This window comes from Triticum aestivum, chromosome 6B (assembly GCF_018294505.1).
Source record: "Triticum aestivum cultivar Chinese Spring chromosome 6B, IWGSC CS RefSeq v2.1, whole genome shotgun sequence".
Classification (NCBI taxonomy): domain Eukaryota; kingdom Viridiplantae; phylum Streptophyta; class Magnoliopsida; order Poales; family Poaceae; genus Triticum; species Triticum aestivum.
In genome coordinates this window covers 65,595,686-65,614,802 of record NC_057810.1, presented here as the reverse complement: position 1 = coordinate 65,614,802, position 19,117 = coordinate 65,595,686, and the positions used below count along the sequence as shown (strand labels likewise).

General features: G+C 45.1%; 1 protein-coding gene across 1 annotated transcript; it reads right to left on the bottom strand.

Moving 5' to 3' along the window:
* Positions 1–1,822: 1,822 nt before the first annotated feature.
* LOC123135811 (putative F-box/kelch-repeat protein At3g17540) lies at positions 1,823–6,014 on the bottom strand. The gene is made up of 3 exons (XM_044555027.1): positions 4,859–6,014; positions 4,316–4,409; positions 1,823–2,263 (listed from the first exon to the last, which is right to left on the bottom strand). The coding sequence occupies exon 1, from the start codon at positions 5,959–5,961 to the stop codon at positions 5,278–5,280; it is 684 nt and encodes a 227-aa protein (XP_044410962.1). The 5' UTR covers positions 5,962–6,014; the 3' UTR covers positions 1,823–2,263; positions 4,316–4,409; positions 4,859–5,277.
* Positions 6,015–19,117: the final 13,103 nt, after the last annotated feature.

Here is a 19,117-nt window from a genome sequence, read left to right as displayed (position 1 = left end):
TTTTTTTGTTTTTTTAATCCAACAATTTTCACAGCACATATATATGACATATATATATATATATATATATATATATATATATATATATATATATATATATATATATATATATATACATAAACACTATTCTGATCACGGGATCAGAATAATATTATGATCACAACCTGAATTGCCTGAGTAACGCGCCTAACCTTCTCTGTGAACTAGGTCGAACTTCCCGCAACATTGCCCAAATAGGGCTTGCTATATATCGTTGGAAAGCTATGGACACCAATAACATGAGCCAACTTAAATTTTTGACAAAATATAAGTGGTTTAAGAGCAGTTTTAAAAATCATTTTTTCTTCGCACAAAAAACATGAATCGTATTTTCAATCGCATTTCTAAACCGTTTAACGGAATGAGGCATATAATATGGCATTGGAAAGCTGCTGCAAAACTGCTCCTTCCACATGTTGAAAGTTTTTTATAATTCCCTATGGTTAAAGAGTAATTTGAAAAAACGTAAAATTTCGTAAACCGAACAGCTGAGTTCATTTTTTCGATGTCATTTCTAAACGGCTAATCCAATGGAGGCATATGCTATGGGGTTGGAAAGCTTATGAAAATGCGCTACTTTTTCATCTTGAAAGTTTTTTTCTAATTTTGAATGGTTTAAGAGTAATTTAGAAAATGGTCCAAGTTCTAACAAGTTCGTATTTTCGAGCTAATTTTTTAACCGTGCGTCGGAATGCAGCAAATGATATGGTGTTGGAAAGCTTGAACAAATGCGAAACTTTCTGGTATGTATTGTTTCTCCCAATTCTTTACGGTTTTAAGTCAGTTTCGAAAATGGCGAAAAACATATTTTCGCCGTAATTTCTACGAACTTTATCGGAATTGGGCAAATAATATACAGTTGAAAAGCTACGGAAAATGCGAAACTTTTTCATGTTGATGGTTTTCTCTGATTCCTAGCCATTTTCAAGTAATTCTGAAAGCGGCGGGATCATTCGTTCTGCCTCTACCGCGAAACAGATTCTTCAAAAATGCACCGTGTGAAGAACCTGAACTTCTCGGTGCGTGTATCTGAACTTCACTCTGTTTTTCACGTGATTTTTTTGCTCGTAGATATTCATCCACTGCTCGTAGCTCTCCATCCCACTCACGGGAATTGAGCGGGTGATATACCGATGGAAAGCTGCTGTAAACACGCAACTTTCCCCTGTTGATCATTTTTTTATACTCGCGACGATTTTGAAAGTTTTTCATCTGAAATTCATTCAGCGTAGTAGTTGAACTCCATGTGAAGCCAAAAAATGATGGTGGTGCTAGATTGGCCAAGGAATAGTTGAAACCACAAATTGCAAGATGCTTCAGAAGTCTTGCAGATAAACATGGCAAATTATAGCTTGACCTTTGTAGCTCAAAATATTCTTGCAGACAATTTAAGCTTTTGAACCACAGACCTGAGAGCCATTTGGCTGCTACGTAGATGCAAACTAAACTAACTACTAGCCAGATGCACATGTTATTTTTCGGATTCACCTATAGAAAGTAGAAACAGATGCTAGGAAGGGCAGATTAAACAGAGATGATCACTGCAAGCATTCGGTTTTCTTTCTTCCTCCTTTTTGTTGTTGGAAAAGGCATTCGGTTTTGTTTCTCTGCATCCTCGACACATGTAGCAGCTTCACAATTAAGGGATTATTTAGAGCTGGAGAGGTATCATTAGAACCTTCTGAATGTAATTCCAGCAAAATAACTCGTGTAGAAACAGAACACAAACTTTATGCATCCTGAGCCACAGACAGCAAATTGTGCACAGTTCACATCCTGGGTATTCTGGTAATAACACAATGGGGTGCAATCTTATATTCTCCAAGAGTAATGAGATCCTGACAACTGCGGTACAAATTCAACTCATAATACCATAACCGCAGCATTGCTATCTTTTCGACGCACAAATTTATATCTAATAGTACGAACCCATGTGCACGCACGCACGCACACACACGCAAAAAAAAAGACAAAAGTTTAAGTAGAGATTAGAAGTTGCAATCTCGACCAGACACAACAGGGGACAGATGACTTTAGCTTGCCTCAATGCTTGCCAGAATAACTGTAACGCGAGATTAACTGACAGCGCCAACACAAAAAAGCCATCGTGTCTTCATGCCAGTAGACAACTAAAGAAGACTTGCACAACACAGCTTACAAAATGGAAGAACCTACAGCAAAAAAGCCATTTCTGCATCTGCCACCGGAGTGTAATTCTAGACACCTGCAGAGCAATCAATTTCATCAGTCAAACCAATTTCAACAAGTCATTCCCTCAAAAGCTATTAAAGTTATATTTGCCCAATTTTTGTACGACTCGGACAAACGCTGGCTTCACTAGTATTGTGGACTTCTACCAAAACCTCCAAATTTGGATCCTCTCAGCATTAACACAATGCCAGTAATACAAACATAGAGAAGCAATACGTGATTTGTAGAGCCAAGAAATTCCATTGCCACCATCAAGTTTTTGGCTACATTTGGTGGTAGTAGAGGCTAAAAGATTAGTGGTTCTAAGAACTCCATAGGAGGCCAATTCCGAAGATCCTAGCTCATCAAATCATTTAAAATATTTTTTGTTATGATGGGCATACAAGGGGCTCATGGAATGGGAAAGGAGAAACATCTGGTTTACCTAGCTAGTTACTAACAAATCAAATTTAGTTAAATTCATTCAGTCGAAGCATCAACTAAGGGATCGTGCATCGTCTTATTAATAGATACATTTCCTTCAATCTACAATATATATGACATTCTATTTTAATCCGTACAGCATCAAAACAATACTTTGGCCACCACTTATAATGATAAATGTTAAGTATAAATGCAATTCAAGTTTAAAGCAGTATTTATGGCGAATCCAGCCATTTTGATGATGTGTTTAATATGAAGTATTGAACATTGAACATGACCAAATATTGAGAAAATAGGCCGCCCATACATATCCAATTAGACAAACATTGTGACATATGTTGAGAAAATATTTAAGCAAACTAGCTAACACTAGAACAAATATTCTAATAGTCATTATTTCACTAGGTACCATAATGACTCCAAATATCACCAGTGTAAAATGTGCAAATGGCATAGCTATAAGCCCGTAAAAATAAAGAAAGTATAAAGGAAATGAGAGGGAACAACGTACAAATTACACTAGGACTTGATATATCCTTAACCATACAAAATGATCAAATGCCATGTAGAAAATGGTAGAAGTAAAACAAAAGAGCATCCATGAAGCACATGAAAGATGATGTATTTAGTTATGCTACCACTAATGTGACATCATTATCATCTATGAGCAGACACAAACATATGCACAAAAGGGGAAGTGTCCTAAGTCATCAGCCATCAGAGGACTAAAGGGAGAAGAACCTGCACTAACAGAAGGAACTGGGAGAGTAATAGGGAGGAGCTAGCTGAAAGTGAGGCGGCTGGATGGACAGGGAAGGCAACTGAAAGAGCACATCCAATAGAGAGGGGGCAGAATATCAGCAAATACAAGAGAAGGTAGATGGGTGAAGGCATGAGGAAGAGAATGGAGAGCTGCTAATGAAGGGATGAGGAAGCAGGGTGTTGAGAAAAGACTGTCAAATATGCAGTGTGCCATGAAAGCGTGACAGGTGGCCAGCCACTGGACCATCTCCAAGACTGTCAGACCCTGGCGTTCAGCTTCACTTGCCCCACCGGTGACCGGTCCACTCAAAATAAGTTCTAGCACATCTTGGACATGCCTGGGATTAGCGAGAAAAAGGCAGTATGGGATCTGTTTCGTTCATATTCCTAACAAGTGAGAATCAGTTTTGCTCAGTCACAGCCATTGTCGTGCCTGATGCATCCCTTCCTTGTTAACTTAATAAATACAATTCCACTAGTGCAAACATTGTATTTTGCTGCAATTAAGAGACTAGACTATACAAATCAATCGTCTAGCAATTTGCAATTTAAATTTCATTATGTTTTAATTTGTCCAAATTATTTGAGATATTTAAAGTTGCCTAGAATAATGTATATTTACAATTTTGGTAATCTAAATCATGTTTTCTTCATTGAAGGGTAATTTTTTTTCGTATGGTCGATTTCTCCAGAATTTGAAAAACCATTCTCCAAATATTGTGGACAAAAACCATCTCCAAGACTGGCAACATCTAAGCAAAGTGTTGTAGAGAAAATTTGGGTCCTCTCGTACTTGAGGAGTGGCAGTAAAAAGGAAAGCCATACATTTTGTTTAAGAAGAGTTCAAGTGCCCCAACCTGCTTGCAGAAGGTAAGCTTACCTGCGTAACCAGTAAATGACAATAGCATATCTAACTGGACAAGAATCTCAGGTGTTGTGCAAAAGATCAGCTTCAGGACCACCAATTCCTCTTTCTGCAAGCATACAAAGTCAAACAACCAAGGACATTCCAACAAAAAGCCAAACAGACATGAGGAGGCATCAAGATACTTGGATAAACTCACAGCTGTAGTTTGAAAAAAATTCAATTTGGAGACAACACCACGGAATGATAAATGAAACCGGATCTGATTATCGTAAAAATGAAAGATGCACACTAGGACTATTAGCTCCTCAGTAGAGGTGCAAATGGGTATCCTTTAGGGTATTCTCTGACCCCCTTTAGATCAACTAAATGAAACAAAATTTCACAAATCACATCACTTTTGAAAATTTAGTTCATCAAGCCGCAAAAAAAAAAAAAACTGATATAGCACTACTAAATTGATAGCTTAACACGAAAGTGTGTGCACAGTACTACGTCAAACAATTATCAACAATTAACTTGGTTTTATTATACCCATGATGTAAAACATGATATTACCTGTAGTATAGACACTTTCGAATGAGTGATAGTGAGCCATGATTTTGGTTCCCAAGACTTTCTCAGACTGTAGTGACTCAAGCTGTAACATGACAGAGCCATCAATTGTCCAAAAAAGAACCACGTTATTGTCCTCAGCAAAACCTAGTATTAATTGGCTCCCATTCAACTCTGGTTCGCAGTGAAGTAGCTTGTCAATTTCAATGGTTCTTCCCAACACCCATGAAGCAACACCATCGCAATTGATCCTTCTCTTCCAGAATTGGGCACTGAAGCCTGATAAAACGAGGAGACCAAATCCACCACCATCTGCCCGTATCATCGAGAAGTGGAAAAACCTTAGGTCATTTACTGGCATAGGTATCACAGCTAGTCTTTGCCGATCCATATCAAATTCAAGGATCCCACCCGAGCTCCCATCAAGCAACCAGTAAAGAGAACCCCCAACCAGCACAGCAGGCTTGATCGTAGAAACCGCGATGCGAAAATGGGCAGCATCCTCGGATTGAAGCGGTGTTGTGATAAGATCGCCCCATACACCGGTTTCCGACTGCTTGCGTAATTTGTCTCTCACTGCTCCCTACCAAAGCCAGATGGAAGTGTTGTACGTCTCCGGCAGAGCGAAACACCGCGCCGCTGATTGGGGATGTCTCCGTGTCGAACCCCGGGGGGACGGCAATGTGGTGCTGGTCGCCGGTGACGGGGTCCCACACAAGGAGCTGGAGACGCTTGCGAAGGTAGATGAGCGCCAGGCCATGGCGGCATCCAAGGGAGAAGAAGCGGTCGACCAAATCTTGGTGTTGCAAGGAGAAGCGCTCGGGCGAGACACGATCCGGGGCCTTGAGGGAAGGCATGAAGGAGAGCCCGTCGTCTACTTGGAAGAAACCGAGGAGGGGAGGGTTGCGGCGGTGGCGGCGGCGGAACCTGCGGCAGAAGCCTGGATCGGAGACGAGGCCGCGCCAGCGCTTGCAGACGAGGGAGGCGCGGGGGAGGGAGGACGGCTGTGGGGGGAGGCGGAGGAGGATCTCGGAGAGGAGGTCTTCGTCCTCCAGCGGCGGCACCGCCGCCGGCGAGGGGCGGCGGCGGCGGCGGGGGCTGCTCATCTCGCCCTACGATGTGGGATGAGTTTTTTTTTTCTCAGAAGAAGAATGCGATGTGGGACGTGGGTTAGGGCGCTCGATCTGGATGCAGTAGGCGCGACCACAAACCCAGTGCCTTGCAGGCCGTGAGAGTGAGAACGAAAAGCCCAAAACTGGGCTGGACTTTGAAAAGCCCACGATGGGTTACTCTAAATAAAATGGAGGACGTCTGTTTTTTTAGGGGAAATTGAAAATGAATATTTAACGCACGCGCACGCACACACACGTACTCCTTCCGTTCCTAAATATTAGTCATTTTAAAAATTCCACTATAGAGACTACATTCAGATGTATATAATTTTTGAGTACAAGTTCACTAATTTTGTTCGGTATGTAGTCTATAGTGAAATCTCTTAAAAGACTTATATTTAGAAACGAATGGAGTATATTCTAATTTTTAACATGTATACATCTTGTAGGTGAGTTATATATTATTTAATTTTATGAAAGAATACCTTCATCTTTACGCTACAAAAAGCGGATCCACAAACCAAATTGTAGGTCCAATTATCCGCATATTTGTTTTCTGTGTAGCACAGGAGTAAAAAATATGCATTAGAATATTATATAGTTCACACATATATATGTTTGATGTATAAAAAGTCGTGATATTATTTTAGATTTTAAAATATGGTTTGCAATTTTTTGGTAGGTCGAGCTTCGTCGAGTCGGGTAGTTATTTTAAATTTCTGACACACACGCGTGTGCACGCGCATACACTATTCGAAGGGAGGTAGATGGCACCATAGATTTTTCGTTGAGTGTAGGGGAAAGTATTATTTGTATCCTTTTTTGTGCATTGGTGAGATTGGTTGACCGGAATAATTTGGTTGCGTGTAGGGCAAAACACATAGATGAGTTTTTTTTTCTTTCTTTCTGGAATGCTGTAACTGTTACTCCGGATATCATTTTGCTCTTTCTTTTTCTATTGTATTGTACTGATGGTTAACCAAATCATGATGCTCATCCGCAAAAAATAAATAAAAAAAATCTACAGAAGGAATTTGCGAATGTACAAAAATATATTGGAGAGGTGGGGTATCGATCCCCATACCTCTCGCATGCTAAGCGAGCGCTCTACCATCTGAGCTACATCCCCTTTATGACCTGATTAATTAGGAAGATTATTAATCCAGTAACCTGACAAGTGACAACATACCTGACCCTGAAGCTTCGGTTTTGGGCCAACCAATGTTTCGAGAGATAGTTCAAAACGAGCCCTCAATAGCTAGGGTCTCGGATAGGGCTCCCTAATGCATGCCATTTTTCTTACGTTGTTCTTCTCTACATATTCATAAACATGACTGCGAATATAATACTATATCAGTGAATCATTATGTATGAGGTATGACCAGCAAGGGGCTCTTTCCTAAATGGAAAACCTGTGATGTGATATTTATAATGACCTAATTGAGAGGATATAGTACAATCAGTGTTAAATTAAACACCATCTGGATTGCTTATTGTGTAGCTTAAGACTCATGCTTTAGACTTAAGACAAGGTGGGTGGTTAAAATATGTTAGAAATACAATATGAGTTACTAGTTTGCAATGTCATTTTAGTGATACTACCAATCTCAATCTGGTGATGTCTGCATCACATATTACGCATGAACGTTTGTATGTCTATCTGTTGTTAGATTATCTAGGATTGCATCGATTTTGTTAATCATTTAGACAATATTGGCAGTTATAATAAATATCAAAACCAAAAGATTATCTAGGAGTAATCTACATTTTATATTCAAGTGCCGACAGTGTTGTTGACAGCAGATGAGCACATACCCCCTGCCATTACACAAGTTCTAATTTCCATGGACAGGAGATTCGCCGGCAAGAGATTCAGTCAAATGCTGGTTACTGCTGGTTTCTCTGCTTGGGTCGTTACTTCCATGGACACAGTTCGGTCATTACAAGCCAGGGTAGTGTCACGACTGACAGGCGGGCCCTCTTCAAGGAACCAGCACTGATGGGTGGGGTCATCATGGCATAGACACAGAGTGGCCCCTTTGTCGGGTGAACGCTCCAGCTGGGGCGGTGTGGGTTGGTGGGAGTGTTAAGTAGCGAGTTGGGCGTCGATCCAAGGCATCGAGAATTATTGTAATCGAATAGACTAAAGAGAGAACCTGTACTTCTCCTTCCTGGCCTCCTTCCACTCTAAGAAATCCCCTCCTGCTTCCTCCCTCCTTCGATCTGATCGGGACCCTAACAGTTGGTATCAGAGGTCCAGCGACTCGGCGACCTGGAGACGGCATACCCCCGACCACGCTACACCACCAAGCAGGCTTCGAAGACGGCGGCTATGGAGGAGCAGCTTGCAGCGCTCATCCAGTCGGTCAAGGAGGACCGCGCGGCGAACGACGCTCGTTTGGACGCGATCCAGTCCTCCCTCGAGTTATGGCGCCCGGTGGTGACGAATCTGCAGCATCAGCTCGACGAGCTCCGTACTCAGGTGGGGCGCATTGCCCTCCACTCCGCGCTGGCAGATCTGACGAGCGCAGAAGCGGATCTCGCAAGGGAAGCGGTGGATCTCCGGCAAGTGGCGCGCACAGGGGAGGAGCCCCCAGCGCCCGAACCGGGGCACCACGGGCCAAGCGGCCATGGCGTCATCAACAATTCCGGGGGCACGGTACACGGGGTGGTCACCACCCTGGCACCGCCTCCGGCCAAGGGTGCGTCATGCTCTCCCGTCGTTAATTCCAGTCCCTGTAGCCTAGATCTGAGTCGTGTTCCGGAGGAGGAGTATCACCACGCGCACCAGACTCGTTGGGCCCTTCTGAAGTTGGATTTTCCGCAATTTGACAGGGAAAATCCATAATTCTGGAAATCCAAATGCGAGAAGTACTTTGATGTGTATGAAATCCCCAAAGAGATGTGGGTGCGGGTCTCGACTCTGCACTTTACGGGCAATGCAGCGCGTTGGTTGCAATTGCACGAGTTGGGTACGAAATCCTTTACTTGGGAAGAGCTGTGCACTTCTCTATGCGGCAGATTCGGACGCGACCAATACCAGGCGCAGCTCTGTCAATTTGCAGCACTCAGTCAAACGGGGACAGTGTCTGAGTACATGGCGCGCTTTGAGGAGTTGATGCATCAGATCCTAGCTCACAATGCTGGGTTTGATCCAGTGTATTTCACCACCAAATTCTTAGATGGGTTGCGAGTAGAGATTAGAGCGGGTGTTGTGTTACATCGACCCCAAGATTTGGATACTACTTTCTCCTTGTCTCTGTTACAGGAGGAGATAGTGGACGCGATGCCTCGCAAGGAATTCAGGCGCCCGGACCCGGGGCGTATTCAGCAGCGACCCCTGTTGGCATTGGTCGTGCCTCCACCGCGAGCAGTGCCGCCTCCTCCACCAGCCGCAATAGAGGACAGGCGAGGTGTCGAAGGGGCACACGCAGCAGATCGATGACCTGATCAAGGTCGGGGTGATGATCGCGTGGCGGTGCTACGCAACTACCGCAGAGCTCGAGGGCTCTGTTTTAAATGTGGGGAACGCTGGGGCCAGGGCCACCAGTGCGCCGCCACGGTACAGCTCTAGGTGGTCGAGGAGTTACTGGATTTGCTTCAGGCTGAAGGAGATGATCATCAGGAGCAAGTGGCAGAGGAAGGGCAAGAAGAACAGCTCATGTCCATCTCAAAATTGGCAACCACAGGACAAACAACGCCTCGCACGGTCCGTTTGTTAGGGCACATTGACCAGCAAGAAGTGCTTATATTGGTTGACTCGGGTAGCTCTCATAGCTTCATCAGTGAATCAGTAGCAGAGAGTCTGGCCCATCGCGTTTGCAAGCTGAAGCTAGTGACAGTCAGAGTGGCAGATGGTGGGAAACTCACTTGTTCCGGATACATTCCAGCATGTCAATGGCAGACACAAAAGCACAAGTTCAGCACTGACTTGCGGGTGCTTCCTCTGGGCTGCTATGACATGGTCATAGGCATGGACTGGTTGGAAAGCTGCGGACCGATGTTGATTGATTGGACTGAAAAATATTGCAGTTCCACCACCAAGGTCAGCGGATACAGATACAGGGATTGCGCCAGGAGGTTCAGCAACCAGCACATATCTCTATCGAGCAGTTAGAACTCCTGGAACAGACGAATGCGATCGTAGGAGTGGTAATGCTCTGTTTATCAGAGCAAGAGGAACAACAGGAAGCCCTTCCAGCTGTGGTTCAGCGTGTCCTGGACCAGTTCCAAGTGGTGTTTGACGAGCCGACGGGACTGCCCCAACAGAAACCTTGGGATCATGCCATTCCCTTGGTGGCAGGAGCGAAACCAGTGAACCTGATGCCATATCGTTACACTCCGGAGCAGAAAAACGAGATCGAGGCGCAAGTGAAAGAGATGCTAAGGCTAGGGCTTATCACACCCAGTGTCAGCCCGTTTTCTTCTCCAGTACTCTTGGTTAAAAAGAAGGATCAGACTTGGAGATTATGCGTCGACTTCCGACACCTCAATGCAATAACCATCAAGTCAAGATACCCAATGCCCATGATCGATGAGCTCTTGGATGAATTGGCAGGTTCCACCTGGTTCAAAGTTGGATCTCAGGGCAGGCTACCATCAGATCAGATTGTTGCCGGAGGATGAGCACAAGACGGCTTTCAATACCCACCATGGCCACTTTCAGTTTCGGGTGCTGCCATACGGCGTAATAGGTGGGCCTCCTACTTTCCAGGGTACTATGAACATCGTGCTGTCACCCGTGCTGCGAGAAGGAGTCCTGGTGTTCATGGATGATATTCTCATCCATTCGAGAACCTTGGAGAAACATGTGAGTTTGTTGTCGCAAGCATTGGGATTGTTGCAACAGAATGGGTTCTACGCCAAGCGTTCCAAGTGTGCCTTTGCCCAGAGAAAGATTAGCTACTTGGGGCACGTAATCAGTGAGCAAGGAGTGACAACTGATGACACCAAAGTGCGCAATGTTAGAGACTGGCCAGTACCTGATACAGTGAAAAAGCTCCGGGGCTTCCTCGGATTGGCAGGGTATTATCGTAAGTTCGTCCGAAACTTTGGGATCATCAGTAAGCCGCTCACGAATCTGTTGCGCAAAAATGTGGTGTTTGTTTGGACGCCCACAACGGATGCTGCCTTCGGGGCTATCAAGAAAGCATTGATTGAGGCGCCCGTGTTAGCACTGCCGGATTTTTCCAAAACCTTCATGGTCGAAACTGATGCCAGTGCAACAGGGATCGGAGCAGTGTTGATGCAGGATTCCCACCCAGTAGCTTACCTCAGTCGAGCCCTGGCTCCACGCAACTTGGGGCTGTCAGCGTATGAGAAAGAGTGCTTGGCCCTGCTCCTGGCTATCGACCACTGGCGACCGTACTTACAGCACGCAGAGTTCGTTGTGCGCACTGACCAAAAAAGTCTCTTGCATCTGACAGACCAACGCTTGAACACACCCATCCAACAGCGAGCATTTACAAAGCTACTAGGGCTGCAGTATGTGATCCAGTACAAGGCGAGTATCTCGAACAGAGCAGCTGACGCCTTGTCAAGAAGAGAACACGGGCAAGATGCAGAGTTAGCAGCCTTGTCAGTTTGCAAACCAGTGTGGCTGGAGGCAGTGAGAGCAGGGTACCAGGAGGATGCTGCCACAAAAGAATTGCTAGCGCGGGTAGCGGTGAACCCAGGTGCCGAGCCTGAATATCAGCTCCAAGGAGGGGTGCTGCGATTCAAAGGGCGCGTTTGGCTTGGACCGGACATGGACACACAACAACATGTCATAAGGTCGCTACACGACAACACCACGGGGGGGCACTCGGGCTTTCACGCAACATATAACCGCATCAAACGCCTGTTCGCTTGGAAAGGAATGAAACAACAAGTGAAGGAGTTCGTCAAGCAGTGTCTAACCTGTCAACAAGCAAAGACAGAGTGAATCTCACCGGCTGGGTTGCTTCAGCCGCTCCCTATTCCCAAGAGACCCTGGGCTGTGATATCCCTGGACTTCATCGAGGGCTTGCCCAAGTCGGGTGGATACAACGCTATCGTGGTAGTGGTCGACAAATTCTCCAAGTATGCACATTTTGTGCCGCTCAAGCATCCGTTCACGGCCCTGGACATAGCAAAAAATTTCATGCACGAGATTTACAGACTTCACGGGATGCCATTGGGGATAATTTCCGACAGGGACCGCATCTTCACAAGTCAAGTGTGGCAGGAGCTGTTTCACCTGTGCCGAACTGAACTGAAGATGAGTTCTTCGTACCATCCACAAACGGACGGGCAAACCGAGAGGGTCAACCAGTGCCTGGAGACGTACTTACGCTGCTCAGTGCATTCTTGCCCGGGGAACTTGTCACGCCCAATATGCGACCCTATCCAAAAGGAACTCGAAGGTCCCACCAAGGATAGACCCGCATATTGAAACGCTTTTGCAAGGTGGATATCATTACATCAACATTACATAATATATGGGGATACATACAAGAGGCATATAATTCCACACGAATACAACATCACAATACAAAAGAGCATCATCCGACTACGGATGAAACACAAACAGAAACTCAAATGACATCCACCCTGCTAGCCCAGGCTGCCGACCTGGAACCTATCCCTGATCGAAGAAGAAGCAGAAGAAGAACTCCAAAACAAGCAAGCATCGCTCTCGCGTCATGATCATCGCATAAATCTGTACCTGCAACTGTTGTTGTAGTAATCTGTGAGCCACGAGGACTCAGCAATCCCATTACCATGGGTATCAAGACTAGCAAAGCTTAAAGGGAAAGGAAGGGGTAAGTGGTGAGGCTGCAGCAGCGGCTAAGCATATGTGGTGGCTAACATACGCAAATAAGAGCGAGAAGAGAGCAAAAGGAACGGTCGTCAACTAGTAATGATCAAGAAGTGATCCTGAACTCCTACTTACGTCAAACATAACCCAGAAACCGTGTTCACTTCCCGGACTCCGCCGAAAAGAGACCATCACGGCTACACACACGGTTGATGCGTTTTAATTTGGATCTGGTGTCAAGTTATCTATAACCGGACATTAACAAATTCCCATCTGCCTATAACCGCAGGCACGGCTTTCGAAAGATTATACCCTGCAGGGGTGTCCCAACTTAGCCCATGATAAGCTCTCGCGATCAACGAAGGATATACCTTCTCCCAGGAAGACCCGATCAGACTCGGAATCCCGGTTTACAAGACATTTCGACAATGGTAAAACAAGACCAGCAAAGCCGCCCGGATGTGCCGGCAAATCCCGATAGGAGCTGCACATATCTCGTTCTCCGGGAACACCGAATGAGCAAGACGACGGGTTGGCATAGACCCTGGTTGCCCAGGGGGCGCCGGACATCGCTCAGTTTGGACCAACACTTAGACAAGGACTAGCACGGGGGGGGGGGGGGGTAAAATAAAGATGACCCTCGAGAGCGCGACTCCCATGGGAAAAGGTAGGTGGTGGTGAGGCAAATGGTAAAACCAATGTTGGGCCTTGTTGGAGGAGTTTTATTCAAAGCAAACTGTCAAGGGGGTCCCATAAATCACCCGACCGCGTAAGGAACGAAAAATCCGGGAACATAACACCGGCATGACGGAAACTAGGGCGGCAAGAGTGGAACAAAACACCAGGCATAAGGCCGAGCCTTCCACCCTTTACCAAGTATATAGATGCATTAATAATATAAGAGATATTGTGATATCCCAACATAATCCTGTCCACCATGGAGAAATCTTCAACTTCACCTGCAGCTAGCAACGCTATAAGAGGGCTGAGAAAAGCGGTACATAGCCAAGCAATGGTTTGCATAGGAAAGGTGTCAAAGGTTAGAGGTTTATGGCAATATGGGAAGGCTTGATAAACAGGTGATAGGTAGCGCAGCATAGCGATAGAACGAAGCAACTAGCATAGCAATGATAGTAGTGAGATCCAGGGTAGCGGTCATCTTGCCTGAAATCCCGCAAGGAAGAAGAACGGGTCCATGAAGAAGACAAACGGATGAAGCCGAACCAAGCGTAGACGAACGAATCCTCACGATCACAACGAAACAGGAACTATCGCAAAGAACCACACAACAAGGTAAACACCCCACATATGAAGAAGGCATGATGCACACACAAGCATGATGCATGACAAATCTACATGAAGCTACTCATGGCAAGAGATGATGCAAACAAGAGCAACACATCAAGGCAAGTTTAAATGAGGTCGGGAACAACATATAACAATTCCGGTAAGTCCTCATATGCAAATTTTCGAAATTGGTCCAGATCTGAATAAACCTTCTGTTCAAGTTGTTAAACGACAAGTTAAGATGCACAAAGATGATCTACACGAGATTCTAGTCAAGTTACATATAAAGATCATTTAGTTCGGAGCTACGGCCTAGAAGATATGAGCAAAACAAGTTAAACATGGCATTCATGCAAAATGCATACAAACATCAAGCAAACACCTCAAAACAAGGATGCAACATGATAATATGAAACTACATGCAAAATCAATCAAGTTACATATGGAGCACACTCAAAACGAAGCAACGGTTCAACACATACACTCTATACAAGTTATAGCAACAATCTGTCCAAAACAGCAACTAGGCATCCTGCAAACATCAAAACAATATGCTACAACATCTCAACATCAAAACAAAAGACATGGGCATGATGTACAGGAAAGCATAACAAAACATGAACACTGAGCTATCTCCAGAAATCACTAGAACATGCTCAAACACACATGGCAAGATTGCAAATAATAACAGTTCAGACTTTGCAGAAAATAACATCAGGTTGCAATGTTTAGAGCTATAAAACAACATGTTACAGGAACTTAACATGGCAAACAAAGGCATGGCTTGGTACTACTAAATGCATAGAACAAAAGTCCCTTACTGACCATAAGCCAAAAAGGATCAGAAGATATGATTGCACCCATGTAAACATAGCAAGTTATAATACCGATTCATACATGGCAGGAACAGAATTATGAAGGCATGTTGGTGAGCTTGTGCCAATCACCACAGAGCAATAAATGGCATGGAAAGTCAACCAACAGTAAGAAGACATGTTTGTGAAGCTAAGCATGGCAATAGCAAGTTCATAGGGTGCATGGATCACTAGCAAAACACATGGCAACAACTGAACATAACGTTAACAGGCTGACAGCAACATTATATAGCAACTTTGGAGCAAGATAACAACAATCTACAGCAGGCTATAAATGCAACCAGGGGCATAGATGGATAGAGCATAACATGTATAACAAAACACCCTTAGTGAACATCTCCAGATTATGCATAGAATGACTAGTAGGATCAGGTTTACATAGCATCACGAAATAACAGATTCAACCTAGCAAAACAGCAACAGCAAGTACACTACTTAACAAGCTCGATTCACTCACCACAAGTCATTGCATGACAAGATAAGCATAGCATCAGCAAAAAGATATGTTTATGAAACAAACTAAGGCAAGAACAAATTCATAGCATGCAAGGATCAACTACAACAAGCTTGGCAAAATTGAATAGCATGTAAATAATCTGTCAGGAAACATTTTGAAGCAAAAGTAGAGCGCGAAAATGACATGCTAGACTACTCCATAATTGCAAACAGGGGCATGAATGGATAGACAATAACCATATGTTTAAAACATCCTTACTGAAGTATCTCAAAATATGCATGGATCTCTCCGTAGCATCAAGTTTAGACGGCATCAAAATAACAGCAGAACAAGGACTAAAAAAGCAACATCATGAAGCCTAGTTTACATGCTTGTGCTAGTCACCACATTGATCACAAAAATACATGGTAAGCACCTCTGTAAAGAAGACATAGCATAGATCAAAACACATGTAGACATCAACCTCATAGGATGCACACATCAATCATGGCAAAAAATGACAAAAGAGCATGTTCTGTTAACAGACAACAGACAACATCATGAAGCACTCTTGCAATAATGATTCAGGCATCAAGATGAGCTCAAATGAACATGATAAAATGGAATGAAATAATGTACTCGTTGAGATGAACAATTTGACATATCACACACACAAAACGAAGCAACGGATGCAGAGATATGATGCGATGAACATGGCATGATAATGTCACAGATTCGGGGAATTAGTGGAATTTCAGGGAAGGGGAAAGTCAACCTCGGTCCGCACGGTTTTCGAGGATCGCCGGGGAGATTGCCGGAGCAGACGGGGAAGACGCCAGGGAGGTCCGGAGATGGCGGATCCGGACCGGATCTCGCCGGATCCGGCCGGATCCCGGCGCGGGGAGGCGCGTTTCGGCGGCGCGGGGCGAGGATGAGCGCTGGAGCTCCGGGGCGGCGAGGGGATCCACGGCGGCGGGGCCTGCGGCAGGGAGCGGGCGGCGGCGGGAGGCGGCAGGGAGCCGGGGCTCGGGGCGGAGATGGCTGCGGCGGCGAGCATGGAGGCTCGGGCGGCGGCGCACTCCGGCGGCGGCGCCGGCGAGGACGAGCGCGGCGGCGAGGCGGCGGCAGGCGCCGGCGCGCGGCCGCGGCTGCGAGGCGCGGACGGGCCGCGAGGCGCGGCGGCGGGCGACGGGCGCGGGCGGCGTCGGCGAGCCTGCGCGGGCCCGCGCAGGCCCGCGATGGGCTCCGCGGGCCGGCGGCGCGGGGGCTGGCGTCGGAGGCCACGTGGCGTGCAGTGGTTGGCTGCGGGCGCGGCGGCTGGACGTGTCCGGCGGGCGAGAGAGAGGTTGATCTAGGGTTTGCCCGAAAAATTCAGGGAGAGAGGCCTTTTTATAGGTAGAGGGAGCTAGGAGAGTCCAAATGGAGCACGGTTTTTGCCCACACGATCGTGATCGAACGACCGAGAGCATGGAGGGGAGTTTGCTGGGTTTTGGGCCACTTTGGAGGGGTGTTGGGCTGCAAAGAGAAATGGGGGTTTCGGGCTACGCGGTTAACCGTTGGAGTATCAAACGACCTCCAAATGGCACGAAACTTGACAGGCGGTCTACCGGTGCTATACCAAGGCCGCTTGGCAAGACTCGGGCCATTCCGAGAACGTTTAACACCCACTCACGAAAAGAGAGAAGAGGGGGATGCCGGAGGACATAGGAGTGCCGGATTGCAAAACGGACAACGGGGAAAAAGCTCGGATGCATGAGACGAACACGCATGCAAAATGAAATGCACATGATGACATGATAAAATGCAACACGCAAGCAAAGGACATGGCAAAGACGGCGAATAACTGGCAGACACCTGGCGCAACGAATCCGGGGCGTTACAACACTCCTCCACTAACAAGAGATCTCGTCCCGAGATCTTAGGACCGAGACGGAAGAGAAAGGGGATAAGGTGAAACAAGAACTCAAGAGAAGAAGCAAAGAAATCGAGAGCACTCGAGAAGAAGAGAGGGACGATGAGAATGACGAGAATCGAAAGCTCACGAAATCAGATAGACTAAGAAACAACTCCAGATAGAACGCGATAAGAAACGAATAAGACTGAAAGGATTTAGGCAGCACTCCGGTTGAAAATGGAAGGAATAGAACACGAGCTAGAGAGGATGGAATGATACTTGATGAAGACATGACACAAAATCTCCGGAAATAATTGCAAGAGTATTCAATGAAAAGAATTTAGAAGGATTGAATGGAGTTGTTGAGAAAATCAACAACGAAAGAATAAGCTTGTTGTGGACTTATGGATAACATCTCAAAAATTATGAGGTGGTAACCGACCACAAACGGAAAATATTAAATAGCTGAGAAGAATGAAGAAATGCAAAACTCCACTTCAAAATAATACGAAGATTTACTTGCACCTCGAGAAGCAAGAAGAATGATACTTGAACTCCACCAACAAGAATCTTGATGAACACTTGAAGAATGAATTAAATCATGAAGAACCACCATGAAGAACTCCGGTAACAAAAGGATGATGAGAAAGAATTGAAGGATGAAAGAATAAGATGAGCCTTGCAATGATTAAGATGGAGGTTCCGACAAAATGGCTGAGGAAATTGAACTCCGAAAAAGAAAAGATGAAACACTTGGAACTATAATTTATTCCTCAAGAACAAACTCTAAAGAAAGGGATAATAACTTGGATGAAATAAGAATAAGATCTACTATATGCTTATCCTTCATCAAATTAAATTGATGAGAAACAATGGATTTGCATACTACTTATTCTTCTTGAAAAGGATTGAGAAGTGACATATCGCAAACTTGAGAAGGTCTTCATGAACCACCGGGAGGACTGAAAGAACGAATGGATTGAAATGATAATCAAAGAAAAAAAGACTCTTGAATGAACCACCGTAAAATTCAAAATGACTGATGAAAGAGAATGAATCACCGGGAAGAATTAGAAGAACAAATATGCTAGAGAAAATTTAGATGCAAAAGAACGAGAAGAACTCGAGCTGATTAACGAACATTTGAATGAAGCGCCGGGATAATTGGATAACGGTAACTGGAATGATGGCCTTCGGTGAAAAGAAACAGAAATCAACTCCTGACATACTCCGGATGGGTAAGAAAAGAATATCTGACAAATATAATAATTCGAGAGGATGATATGAAGCTAGAACCACGAATCTTCGAGAGAACGGGCAAGATTTAGAGGAAAGACTCTTCTTCGATCTTCAAATGACGACGAGAAACACCACCATAATTGTTGAGATACTCCGGGAGAATGAAAAGCAGAGAGGTTGAGCCAACAATGAAAAGAATTTGAACGCGATCTTGGATAAGACATGTGACTGATGGAATCCATTCTTACGTCACGCTTGAAAAGAATTGAGAATAACTCCGGGGGAATTAGAAGAGTCAGGTAAGATCCTGGGAAAAGACCTGTGGGTTAGGGCCCACTGAAGAGATAACACCATCGGAAAGGATTGTTGAAAAGATAGATGATGCACCTGAACAATTGTAATATTTGAATGAGGTGACAACCTCGAATTAATTGGAACACAGACGAATCTCCTGAGATGTCTTGCCAACTCCGGAATGATTGAATGGCGAGAGGCAAACGAGCAGAGAAAACACTTGAGCTGATGGAAAGAATATAATCACTACCGAAAATGGAATTGAATCCACCGGAGAAGAAAAGGATGAAGAATGATGAACGAGACGAGAATTCATCGGTTGAGATAATTTACCAAAGACTGAAGAG